General features: G+C 38.5%; 1 protein-coding gene across 2 annotated transcripts in view; it reads right to left on the reverse strand.

Moving 5' to 3' along the window:
• Positions 1-1,318: 1,318 nt before the first annotated feature.
• Positions 1,319-13,309, reverse strand: part of strn3 (striatin, calmodulin binding protein 3) — a 37,485-nt gene continuing 25,494 nt past the window's right edge. For both annotated transcript variants that reach the window (XM_052145030.1, XM_052145029.1), the window contains exons 8-16: positions 11,698-11,834; positions 10,848-11,023; positions 9,702-9,749; positions 9,271-9,392; positions 6,364-6,531; positions 6,125-6,265; positions 5,788-5,895; positions 5,070-5,156; positions 1,319-3,042 (exon numbers count right to left, since the gene is read on the reverse strand). In XM_052145030.1, coding sequence (XP_052000990.1) covers positions 2,873-3,042; positions 5,070-5,156; positions 5,788-5,895; positions 6,125-6,265; positions 6,364-6,531; positions 9,271-9,392; positions 9,702-9,749; positions 10,848-11,023; positions 11,698-11,834 — 1,157 coding nt within the window. In that variant the 3' untranslated portion in view covers positions 1,319-2,872. The remainder of the gene's footprint in view (positions 3,043-5,069; positions 5,157-5,787; positions 5,896-6,124; positions 6,266-6,363; positions 6,532-9,270; positions 9,393-9,701; positions 9,750-10,847; positions 11,024-11,697; positions 11,835-13,309) is intronic.

The following is a 13,309-nucleotide window of genomic DNA, read 5'->3' on the forward strand; positions in this document are numbered from 1 at the left end:
ACAAAGATTTTTAGAAGAATGTTTAGGCTCTGTAGGTCCATACAATGCAAGTGAATGGAGATCAGGCCTTTAAAGCTAAAAAAATAAATCAGCATAAAAGTAATCCATATGACTCTGGTGGTTTAACAATGCCTAGAGACTGCAATGGCAAGATGCACAGTGAAAAAGTTATATACTGGTCTATTCTCACCCAAAACCAACTGGATTGCCGCAGTAGACATTGAATAAATGTAACGCACCAAATAGACATCTGGGTTACGTGTTTGTGATATCAGGGTACGTGACAAAGTACTTCCTCACTCCGCACTCTTCAACTAAATTCAACAAGTGCTTTCAGAGTTTCATAATACAAGTGACTCGCTCTTGTCCCTCAGAAAATTTGGAAGAAATGGTGACCGAGCGCCCACCTATATAGGCCAACTGCACGCCTGTAGGGGCGGGGAGGTTTGGCGTGATCGTATAAGGGTTTCAGCAAGGTTGTGAAGGACATTCCTCATAGTGCTTACAGCAATGTCTTGTTCTCTTCATCTCAGGGAACCAAGGTTACATGTGTAACTGGAGATGACATCCATTCTCACAAATTATCACTTCTAGTGTCAATAACACGATACATTACATAGCCTCTAACCTGCAGTATTGTAATGTAGAATAGAAACCCTGAAGGTTACCCAACTTGTCTAAAGACAATTGCAGTTAATGTGGTTAGGCTACCTGCTTTCTTGTCTAAAGGTTTGCCTGAAAGATGCTACCGTAAATCGACTGAAAATGAGCTGGACTTGTTGCCTAGCATTGTGATACCATGCACAAGAACATATAGTCATCCAGAATGGAGATGTCATCTGAGACAACTGTTCTTCTCCCCCTCTCTCTGTCCATCTTCCAGCTATTCAAACACTGGGAAACATTTTTCCAAAGCACATTATCACCTGTGGTCCATTTTTCTGTCCTGAGATTCTGACTGGTGTGTGAAAACTTTTGCTACTTAAGTGTTTACACATGGAGAAATGTGTTCAATGCATTCAGACTTAGATGCCTCGAGTGAATTATTTTGAAAGCTTGTGCTTTCGGAAGAAGAACGTGGTTAAACCTGTGCAAAATTCTGATATTTGTGTGCAGTTTTGAAGAAAATACTTAACAAATAGGAACATGTTGAATTGTGTTAATAGAAATGTGTATTTGTTTTGAGAGATGAAGGAATGGTTTGTAGTGTGTTAACAATCGTGAAAAATGAATGCATCGAACTTTATTGTAAAGTGTTACCAAATACTTTGATGAATACAATGCTGCATTAATTATCGAGACAAGGGGCATGTTGCATATACAGATACACCATTTAATATTTATTATAGACATTTTATATACATTACTTTTCAACAGTTGCGTTTAGTTATGTGGTACAATCTTTAAAATCTGTTGATTTAGTTGTAAATCAAAAACCTTTACAAAACTCATCAAAATTCTTCAAACTGATCAGAACTTTTGGAAGACTATAAAAAATACTTTATTGTATTAATCATGCATTACACACACAAAAAAGTTATTTTGTTACACCATAAACTGCATTGTCTTTTTAAAAACAGATACAGGTTGGGACAGAACAACCAAACCAAATAGTTCTAATTGTAATTCCTCATAAATGCTTAAGCATTCAAATCCTTTAACTTTGAAAATGGAACAAAGAACAGGTTTCTCCCCATGCTTCAAAGTACTGATTGCCAGCATCATCGGGTGAAACCCCATCATCAGCCAACTAAGAAACTGTCTGTTTAAAAAGAGCATTTATAACAATGATAAATCTATAGGTTCATTTCTTTTTGGATTGAATAACATGCCCAGTTTTGTTTGCAACAGCCCAATCTAACAGTAACCATTGAGCTATGCTCTGAACAAAGGATAAGTCTATCCACAAACAGTGAAATAAATAAGCCAATAGCGTTCCAATCTCTAACCTGTGATATTTAAACTCAGTTACAGTAAGGTGTACAAAAAGATCACATAGTGACAGGATGCTGCAGTTTATTTGTTGATTCCTAAAAGCTCTCAGGGCACAACACACTGTGCTTCTACTAGCGTACAATCTCTCCATTACATGATAAACAATGTTAAAGCAATTTTACAGAGTAGTATGTGTTAGGGCAGGACCCATCCGGGGTTTCCAGAGACATAAGACCATTCATGAAAGAGAACTGGATAAGATAGAGGGCTTGAGTGGTATTATAGTCCATTCTTTTAAAAACAATGTGATTTTCATCGGTTTTACGACAGTCTTTATTTATATAAAATTGATTATAAAAACTATACTTTTTTTTACAGAAAAAAAATGAAACAAACGCTAAAGGTTGACTGAGTTGAAGAGTTTAACTGTATTCCTTTTCACGCTACATTATGGTGAGGGTGACTGAGATTAAGATAATGTTTATGGCTCGGCGGGATGGGCAGGGCTCCGTTCCTCTGGTGCCCCAGATGAAGGTCGGTGAAAACCTACTGATGAACATGATAACCACTCCATGGTCACTGAAACATACCTACAGAACACATTATCAGCTCAGATCAAAACCAGTCAAAAGGCTACAAACACTGGTTTCACTCCAGCTTTGACGTACAGTAAATTACAGTGATTTTTTTTTCTTTGAGAAAAAAAATAAAATAAATCTGTTGCACACTCCACACAGGCTTCGCAAAACAGCATGGCCCCCTCTTGGCACCTGTATCGTTGTGTGTGTGTGGTGTGAGTTTGACACCATAGATGGTGGTGGTGGAAGCCACTTCAATGTAGTGTGAGAAATGCTACTCTTGTTACACAAGGCAGTGTAGCAGTTCATCTTTCTGTCTGTCTTAATGTATGCATTAATTCAGGTATGGACAAGGGCTTTTATACAAATACTTTGGCCAGGGCATCAGCTCCAGCACTTCCTATATATGCCTTAGATGGGTGGAAGGCAACGTCGTATATGGCCTCGTCCGACTTTTTCCTGTGAGCGGTGACCTCCTGTACACATGTCTTACTGTCAAGGTTCCACAGGCGGATGGAACTATCGTGACCTGTGTTAGATGGTAAAAAAGAGGTGTTATTCTTTGTGATGTCCTAACTTAATTTGAAGGGTTTATGAAACAGATATTATCATGGAGAAGACTAGCTGTGTATTAGGCTATATAATCGAGATAAGTGCAAAGGCTGAAATCAAGAGAAAAAAAGCCCTGGGTACTAACTAGAGAGATTACAGGAACAAGTTTGCCCAAACATAAAAATGCTGTTATAATTTACTCGCCTTCATATAGTTTGAAACCTGTATGACTTTCTTGCTTATGAGGAACATAAAATGTGTTTTTAAAAGGAATATTCCGGTTCCAATAAAAAGTTAACCTCAATCTACAGCATTTCTGGCATAATGTTGATTACCACAAAAAAATATATTGACTCGTCCCTCCTTTTCTTAAATAAATAAATAAATAAATAAATAAATAATAAAAAATATTACTGTGCGTTCAGACCAGAGGCGGTGAGAGCGTCAAAATTCGCTCTGACTGCCCTGCCAACAACGCTATCGAAAATTCGTGGACGTTCTGACGTATCTGAAATAGGCGGCAATGTTCGTTGAGAATGCTTGGTTTTGTGAACTATATTTAAAGGGGCCGCAAAACATCCAGACCTGTCGACCGGTATCTTTTTGATGACATATCTCAAGTAGCGTATATCCTCATGAAATATTTTAACATTTTATTATATAATATTATATAAACCATAATATCCACTTCATCAACTCTCCTGGCACACCAACGATTTCAGACACCTTTGTCAACTCATCGTTTTTTAATTTTATTTATATCCCTGTAAGCAAACAGGGACAGATTAAATATTACAGGAAAACCCGCCATAATAATCAGTATATAATCAGTTTCTCCTCCATTTTATCTTCGGAACTAATGTTTGGTGGGAATCAAAGTTTACACGGTTGTGTTCTCTAGACTGCGCTAGAGCGGAGCACTTCTATATTCCAATAGGTTGCCGTCGAACCGTGTCAAAGCTCATTACCATAATGTTGCCTGCACTTTAACTTTCCTCTGATGCCCACACCGCCCAAGACTCGCCGCGCCAAGCTCATTACCATAATGTTGCCTGCACTTTAACTTTCCTCTGATGCCCACACCGCCTAAGACTCGCCACGCCAAGCTCATTACCATAATGTTGCCTGCACTTAAACTTTCCTCTAATGCCCACACCGCCCAAGACTTGCCGTGGCCGGCCGCTTCTCGCCGGCGAGAGACGCTGGCTATCGTATAAAATGAATGACTTCCGGTCGATTTGTCGCTCTCAACGCCTCTGGTCTGAACGCACCATTACAGTGAGGCACGTACAATGGAAGAGAATGGGGCCAATTTCTGGGAGGGTTTAAAAGGCCGAAATGTGAAGCTAGTATTTTTATAAAAGCACTTTCATTAATTCTTCTGTTATAACTCATGTATTATTTGAGCTGTAAAGTGGTTTAAATCGTAATTTTTACAGTCCATTTAGTGTTTGTTGCATTACATCATCATGAAAACGAAGTTGTTAAATTGGCTATAACTTCACACAGAAAAGGTTAGTAAGTGATTTTATCACACTAAAATCATGTTAACATGCATATTTTTTTTTTTACTATACTTTTGAAACGGTGAGTATTATAACGTTCACTGATTGGCCCCAATTCACTTCCATTGTAAGTGTATTACTGTCAATTTTCTGCAGAAATCAACTCAAGATCTTGCATGAACATGTGTTTGTAATGACATGAGGGTGAGTAAACTATTTATAAATACAGTACAGAGACAGTATGAGCTAGTAGGAGGAACAGTATCAAGTATTTTACAAGGCAGATTGGAACTCACGCTGCCCACATGAGCATGATAACCGCTACGCTACGTAGCTAAAAATGCTTGTATTTTATACAAAAGGGTATGTTAATTTTTTTAAACGTTCTGCTGTCATACAGTTTTGCATGACTTCATGTAAATAGTTTGGTAAAAATTAGTCCGTGACAAGAGACAGTGAATTATACAAACTGTAATAAACACTGGCCAATAACACTTACTTCCTGACATCAAGTAGATGCCATTTGGATCTATAGCCAGACTAGTGACAGCATCCAAGTGAGCCACCATTGCATGGATTGCTTTACCTACACAGAGAGAGGGAATGTAGGTGATGAATAATCCCAGACATTAACAAATCACACCTTTTCTCTGGATATAGTAGGTGTTCCATGCGCCAACTTCCACATTACTGATATGCGTAATTACTAGATTTGTCAGAGTTAAAATGTTAACGGATGCGATAAATTATTTTTTAAAAAGTTTACGCATTTACCATTAATACAGCATAAACCAGCATTAACACTGGTTGGAAGGGCAGAACCCTTGTAATGTGTCTGCCCGGAGTCATTACACTGACGGACACACCACAAACACACACACAACAGTGATTAAATGTCAGAAATGAAGTGATGGGGAAAGGAGCTTAATAGCTTAATGCTATTTGATGTACAAAACATCAAAACTGTGGAAGACTTGTTGGAAAATGTTAATAAAGCATTTCTTTTCTATCCTTTCCTAAGATGTAAATAAATGCATTTTGACAAGAAAATAAGCATATTTAGAGTTAAATTTCAGCACTTTCAAAATCTACAATTAACTACGAAACATTAAGCGATTATTCACAAATAAAATTTTAACCGACTGACAGCACTAGTAATTACATGTAAAGCGATACAAAGAAAATATCGAATTATACACTTGGAAAAACACACTCACCTGATTTATTATCAAAGAATTTGATGTGTCTATCCTCATGTGCTGTGACTGTAATTGGCAGAGTGGGGTGGCTGACTATTTTATTAATGTGATTTCCAAACGGAATAGCTGCAACACGAGCAGAAGGCAATAAACATCACAAGTAAATGTCCAATTCAACTCACACTCTATGATTAGATTAATGAACAACAAATAAACTCTCTATGATGCTACAAGCTAGCATACAGAGGCTGACCTGCTGACATTGTTCAGTGAGCAGAATGTGACATCATATCTACAATAGAGCACTTAGGCTGTGAAGGGCTGAAAAGGACAAGTGGAAATGTGAAGGATTTACCGCTCTCTCCCTGTGCAGAGAACACCATGACAGGCTGTGAGGTCTCCAGGTCGTAAATGATGGCATCTCCCGTGTTGAAGGAGGCCACCATATGAGCTGGATCACACCCATTGAAGTCAATGGATGTGGGAATACCATGATCTGGACAATGAAGTAGTGATCAAATAAACCAACATAACTCAATGCCACATCAAAGTTACAGTGTAATGATAAAGTAACGGTGGTTATCTTGCCCTCACCTCTATCTAAGTTAAATGTGGTAAGACATGGCGACTTCTCTTGAGGGTTCCACAACTTGATTGTTCCATCAGCTGAACAGGAGAGCAGTCGGTTTTTGATGCCACTGTAAGCCAATCCCCACACTGAATCACTGTGCCCCAACAATGAACCAGCCAACACACTGGGGTCTGAGCAAAATAGAGAACAATTTGAGCCACACATGCTGTATTGATGGCACTAGTGAACAGGATTGAAAGAAGAAAACATTTTATTAAATGTGTACTTGGTAACATTTGTGTTCATGTTGTGCTGACACCAAGCGGTGTAGATGCAACATCACTCAAAAACAGTATTATGCTGCATTCCATTCAATTTAGAAAGTCTGAATTTCCAATTTCCTGCTAGGAAAAGTACAACGGAACACTGCTTGAAGTCAGACATCCAACTTGGAAACTTGCGTGGAAATCTTCAACTCCAATTTCGCTGAGATGCAGGTGCGTGTCATCACACAAACATGTTGGCAACCAGGGAGAAGTACAAAGTTGGTGATAAACATTCACTTTTATTTAATAGTATCGATCAATGAGTCAATGTTCCTATTTTAGATGACATAACGCTGCCTTCAAGTACTTTTGGAATTATCCTACTTCCCACTTCTGAAGTGGTAATTCCAAGTACGTTAAGTTCAGGTGATTTGTTGTCATAAAGAACAGGAAACATGGACAACGACAGTTTCAGTCATACATATTTCTTGAGGAAATTTTATTATGACGACATGATATGCATTACTCACCTTGCTGACGATAATGGTATTATTGGCAAATACATGTAATTTTCTTGGTGTAAAAATGTACTATATGCATCAAATGGTTGCTGATATATGTAAATGTATATGACCGAATTGGCAAGTGTCAACAATTAGGTTTATTTAGAAAAAATGTATAAAAGCACTACAGATCACTACAAAAATCATACTCTCCTCCACCATGTTGAAAGTTCACAACTCCTCCCAACTCGGAAACTCCAGTATAAAAATTATATAATAGTTTCCTGGTCCTAATTAGTACTTGAGGGGGTCGCTCTTGTGCAACTTCCAACTTCCGTATTTACGATAATTCCGAAAGCATGTGAAGGCACCATTAAATCTAACAAACGTTTACAGAGACAGGTGTACAAAACATGGAACATTATATTCTCTTTTGATAATCGTACAACTGTAGCACAAATGCTAGCATTGAAGCAGTGACTACATTTGCATGGACACCAGAAAGCGTTTTGTTGTGAGAAAGCAGCATATTGTGAGAAAACAGCAATCTGGTTTACTTGCACTGGTGTCCCGTATACATGCGACACGGTCAGTAAGCAGCTTTTTTCCACTGCAATGTGATTTCCATGCAACACTTGTGTAAATAACAAACATGGTCTCGGAGTAAGACTTCACTATTTTTATTCCCGAGTTGTTGCCATGTTTGTTTTCTTAACTTTCTATCATGACCTGCAGACGAATTGCACTGCAAAAGTGGGGTTTCTTACGTAAAACTCTGGGATTCCCCCAATGTACGAGCACATATACTCACACGTGAGGGACCGTCGATATTTTACATTGGTTTGTATAAATGGGTATAGTTTATACTGTATGTGCTTTTCCCATTGTACTCCCATAAAATGTTGAATTCTTTCTACCGTTGACTTGTTGGGATCCATCGAATGATGTTTTTTGTCCAGTCTGTTCACACAAATGTGCACTCTTCAAACACGCGTCAGAATGCCGCTTATGTGTTTACATGGTCACATTTAGCTGCGCTCTTTGGGAGAATCCTAGGCATGTTAAACCGCTTTCGTTTAATCCCTTAAACATAAGAAAATTTGCGTTCTTGTTTGCATAACAAGGACTAGGAGACATCTCTGTTGACAGTCGAACGCCTGCTTAGCTAACGGGAGCGTTGCAGTTTTCTTTCCTTGGTCGGAGATATCAATCAAGAATATTTTACATCTGACTTTGAATGGAACACAGCATTAGGTACCGATGTCATTGTAACAATGTGCTGTACACAGTCAGCCATGATTAATTTTTTTCAGGAGTTCAAGGGATTATTGAAAAAAGTGAGTCATTTTCATCTGGTCGTATGATCTCAACATGGCGGTACTCATGAATCTCCGCCCAGCACCATATGTAGCATAAACCATCTTTTTCAGAAATTTCATGCGAGTGTAAATTATTATAAACATTTCAAAAATACTATTCAACCATTACTATTTCTTTGTTACAAAGTTTAGCAATTAGGAATAATAATAATAATAAAATACAAAATTACTGCTTGCACCTTTGAGTCACCTGACTTAAATGGCCAAACAGGCTGCTATGCTGTTAAACAACTAACATTCTATTGCTTTTATACTTTTTTAATAAGGTACGAGGCCAGGCTATATGGTGAAAATCATCACAGCTGAGGGCCATTGATTATATTTCACAATATAGCACTGCCTCGAGTGCCTAATTGCTTTCATAAAACGGTAACCACACAATACATATATTAAGGAAACAAATGTTTATTAACGTTTTCTATGTTATTTTTATTCCCCACCTTTGGCCTGAGACAGCTGGGAAAGGCTGCAGCACTACCAGCAACCCTATATACTGTAGGATAATTGAATATATAAAATGGATGGATGGGATGTATTTTTTTATTTATTTTGCAAAATTATCAAACACCATCCTTCTGTTAGAAGGAATAGTCCCTGATGTATAAACAGTAACAAAACGTTATGTAACACAAATAATGGTCAGCTATGGAGGCTGTACAGTGATAAAAATACTAAATTGAAGAGGTCATAGCTGTGCTTGACTAAACTATGTCTAATGATCTATCAGCATCCAGGAGAAGAACCATCCATTTTATAATGATAAATAAATGCCCTCTTCTCACCGTATGTGTCATAAGGGTCCACATTAGAGCCGGGGATGTTCCAACACTGTATTGTTGAATCAATTCCACCACTAAAACACTGCTCGCCATTCGAGGTCACAGCCAATGAGAGCACAGGTCCACTACAGAGAGCAAACAGAAAAGAGAACAACTTAGTAAATAAATATTGATCACAATAACAAATCATTTCACCCAACAAGAAATGTGTGAACACATTTTCAATATGTGGATTTAGATAAAAAAATAAATGGTTCAAAATGTCTCTCAAACCCAGTGGAACATGTGCATAGTTAATATGATGAACTACACTTGTTGTTACTTTGATAAGCGGGTTTTAGACACTCATCAATGCATTGTGTATTTCTGAAACATCCTGAAACAAAAAACATAAAACTCAAACATACAATTAATATATTGAAATAAATACTCACATATGCCCTCTAAACGTGTATATAGGCTCCACATCAAAAGAGGCACTTCTGCAAAACAAAATAAAAACATTGTTAAGCTGTAAAATGAAAACCAGGGAAAGACAATGTTCACGATATGACAAATCAATGTGTTTCTTCAAAACAGCAGTGATAGACCAAAATATTCACCAGGCTGATTATCCTGCTGATTGTTTTACCATTTTGGAGGTAATCAGCACTAGAGGTAAACCGATAAATCGGTTTTACCGATTATTCAGTGCCTATAGTTGCTTTTTGGAACAATCGGTATTGGTAACTATTCCAATCGTTTTTTTTTATTCATCCCTGTTCCTCTGTGGCCGGCACTATGCTTAATATCCTGTTGGTCCTCCGTGTGCATCCTAAACAGCACTGACCCACTGATGCATGGACTCTACAAGACCCCTTGAAGATATCCTGTTGTCTCTGGCACAGAACATTAGCAGCAGATCTTTCAAGTCCTGTAATTTGTGAGATGGAGCCGCAGTGGATCGGACTGATTGGCACATCCCACAGATGCTCAATCAGATAGATATCTGGGGAAACTCATCATGTTCATCAAACCATTCCCAAACGATGTAAGGGAATGGTTTATATATGGGAATACCATTGCCATGAACGGGTGTAACTGATTTGCAACTATGTTTAGGTAGGTGGCACATGGCAAACTGACATCCACATGAATGGCCGGACCCAGGGTATCCCAGCAGAATATTGCTCAGAACATCACACTCCCTCCACCGGCTTGAAGTCTTCCCTTAGTGCATCCTGGTGCCATCACTCCCCCAGGTAAACAGCGCACACATACACAGCCATCTCAGTGATGTAAAAGAAAATAGGATAGCCAGACAGGATAGCTTTTGTTGCCCGTATGCACTGATGAGCCTTGGGCGCCCAACACCCTGTCAAGAGCCCCTTGTGTATTTTGGCACATTATCTAGTCTGTGCTAGTTATAGTAAAGAAAGACTGAAATCTTTTTTTGAATCGCTTTTAAAAACTATCTGTGGATTACTCAATTATCAGCCTTAGTTCCCATACCTGCAAAGTCCACTCTCGTTCAACCTCTAATCAGCACTAATAATCAAACCCATTCATGCAATATTTCCAGAACTAAAGTGAGCTCTTACTTTTTGGCAGGAACTGTCTTCTGGAGGTTCCACAGTTTGAGGGTGTGGTCTTCTGAGACGGTGACCAACACTGGTTCCAAAGGATGGAAGGCCAGGGCTCGCACTCCATCAAAGTGGCTCCGCAGGGTATATTTGGGATTCCATGTCTTCCTGAACGCGTCCTTATTGGCTGGCAGCTAAAAATAGAGCGTGGGGGAGGGCCAGAGTAGAGGAATTTAAACAACTGTGAAATGAAACCTGGAAATTGCAGGTCGACTGACAGTGAGGCATTGGGATAGTTGTCTTATTTGAGTGCACAGCAACCCACATTATATATATATATATATACATATACATATATATATATATATACACATATACATACACATATACACATACACATACACACATACACACACACACACACACACACACACACACACACACACACACACACACACACACACACACACACACACACACACACACACACACACACGATTTAGCGCATACAAAAATGAAAATTGTATAATAAAAGTTCTTTCTTCCATGGAACACAAAAGGAGATGTTAGGCAGAAGCCCCAGTCATCATTCACTTACATTGTATGGAAAAAAGATGCAATTAAAGTAAATGGTGCATATTGTGAAAGTCACATGGGTTTGGAATGACATGAAGGTGAGAAAATTATGACAGAACTGATGGTTAGCAGTTAAAGAATGCATTAAAACAGATACAAGCTTTCTAGCAGGAAGTATAAATTATTTTAAAAGAGTAGAGGCTCCTCATTCATTAATGCCAACTTGTATCTGGCATTGGAAGGATATTATTAAAGGAGAGCAGCATAGTGTGTGTCATGCACTGGTACTTACATCATAGCTGTATTCACCCTCGTCATTGGACACAGTCAGATCGGCGAGGTCTCCCAGGCCCAACACACTTTCCAACATGTCATCAGAGCCCATGATAAAGGACTTGCCCCCACCAGGCGGGAATGGCAGAGGCTCAGCTAAGAATAGGAACGCAAAGAGAAGGGCCCAGTAAACAAGGTGCCACACCTTGGAGACATAAACTGAGCTCCCTGATTGGTTAAGCTATTGGTTTAACCCCTTCCCCCACCCTGACCTAATCATTTTTTTGTAAAAACTACATCTGTTGCATGTTAATGATCGCTATGAACGACTCTTGTTCACAGTGGCTTGCGTTGTTTAGTGCTTAAAAACATGCCTTGAGAAGACTTGGAATATGACGCACAAGTCACAAGGACTGCTATTATGATACGTTTGGTTCCTTTTTAAAGCGAGTCACTTTCAACTGCAACCTTATACAAAAACGTGAACAGGGATATTCATTAAATTGTCTCCTTTAGTGTTCCAAAGAAAGACATATGGGTTTTGAACTACATCAGGGTCAGCAAATTATGACAGACAATATTAATATTATATTATATATATTGCTTTAAATATAATGTAGAGCATATATAGCAATAATGGACTTGATTTAAAGATAATCAAATCTTTGCATACAGTATATAAACCTGACAAGCTTCATCTCTACCAACAATGCATATCCTATATAGGTCTGGGTGACACTTGCATTAGTTTTAGAAGTGGTTTAGATGAAAGAGAAGATTGCAAGACAAAAAGGGGCAGAGATAAAGACAGCAAAAGTGAGGGTGTACTTTAAACAAGAGAAAAATCTCTTTTTGTAAAGTGTAGCTACTTAAGTAAATGTATTTTGCTTTAAATCTTTTTTAGGATATTTTTACAGAATAAAAATGACATATACAGGTGAAACTCGAAAAATTAGAATATCGTGCAAAAGTTCATTAATTTCAGTAATTCAACTTAAAAGGTGAAACTAATATATTATATAGACTCATTACAAGCAAAGAAAGATATTTCAAGCCTTTATTTGATATAATTTTTATGATTATGGCTTACAGCTTATGAAAACCCCAAATTCAGAATCTCAGAAAATTAGAATATTGTGAAAAGGTTCAGTATTGTAGGCTCAAAGTGTCACACTCTAATCAGCTAAACACCTGCAAAGGGTTCCTGAGCCTTTAAATGGTCTCTCAGTCTGGTTCAGTTGAATTCACAATCATGGGGAAGACTGCTGACCTGACAGTTGTGCAGAAAACCATCATTGACACCCTCCACAAGGAGGGAAAGCCTCAAAAGGTAATTGCAAAAGAAGTTGGATGTTCTCAAAGTGCTGTATCAAAGCACATTAATAGAAAGTTAAGTGGAAGGGAAAAGTGTGGAAGAAAAAGGTGCACAAGCAGCAGGGATGACCGTAGCCTGGAGAGGATTGTCAGGAAAAGGCCATTCAAATGTGTGGGGAGCTTCACAAGGAGTGGACTGAGGCTGGAGTTACTGCATCAAGAGCCCCCACACACAGACGGGTCCTGGACATGGGCTTCAAATGTCAAACGCCTTACCTGGGCTAAAGAAAAAAGAACTGGTCTGTTGCTCAGTGGTC

Source organism: Xyrauchen texanus, chromosome 16 (assembly GCF_025860055.1).
Source record: "Xyrauchen texanus isolate HMW12.3.18 chromosome 16, RBS_HiC_50CHRs, whole genome shotgun sequence".
Lineage (NCBI taxonomy): Eukaryota > Metazoa > Chordata > Actinopteri > Cypriniformes > Catostomidae > Xyrauchen > Xyrauchen texanus.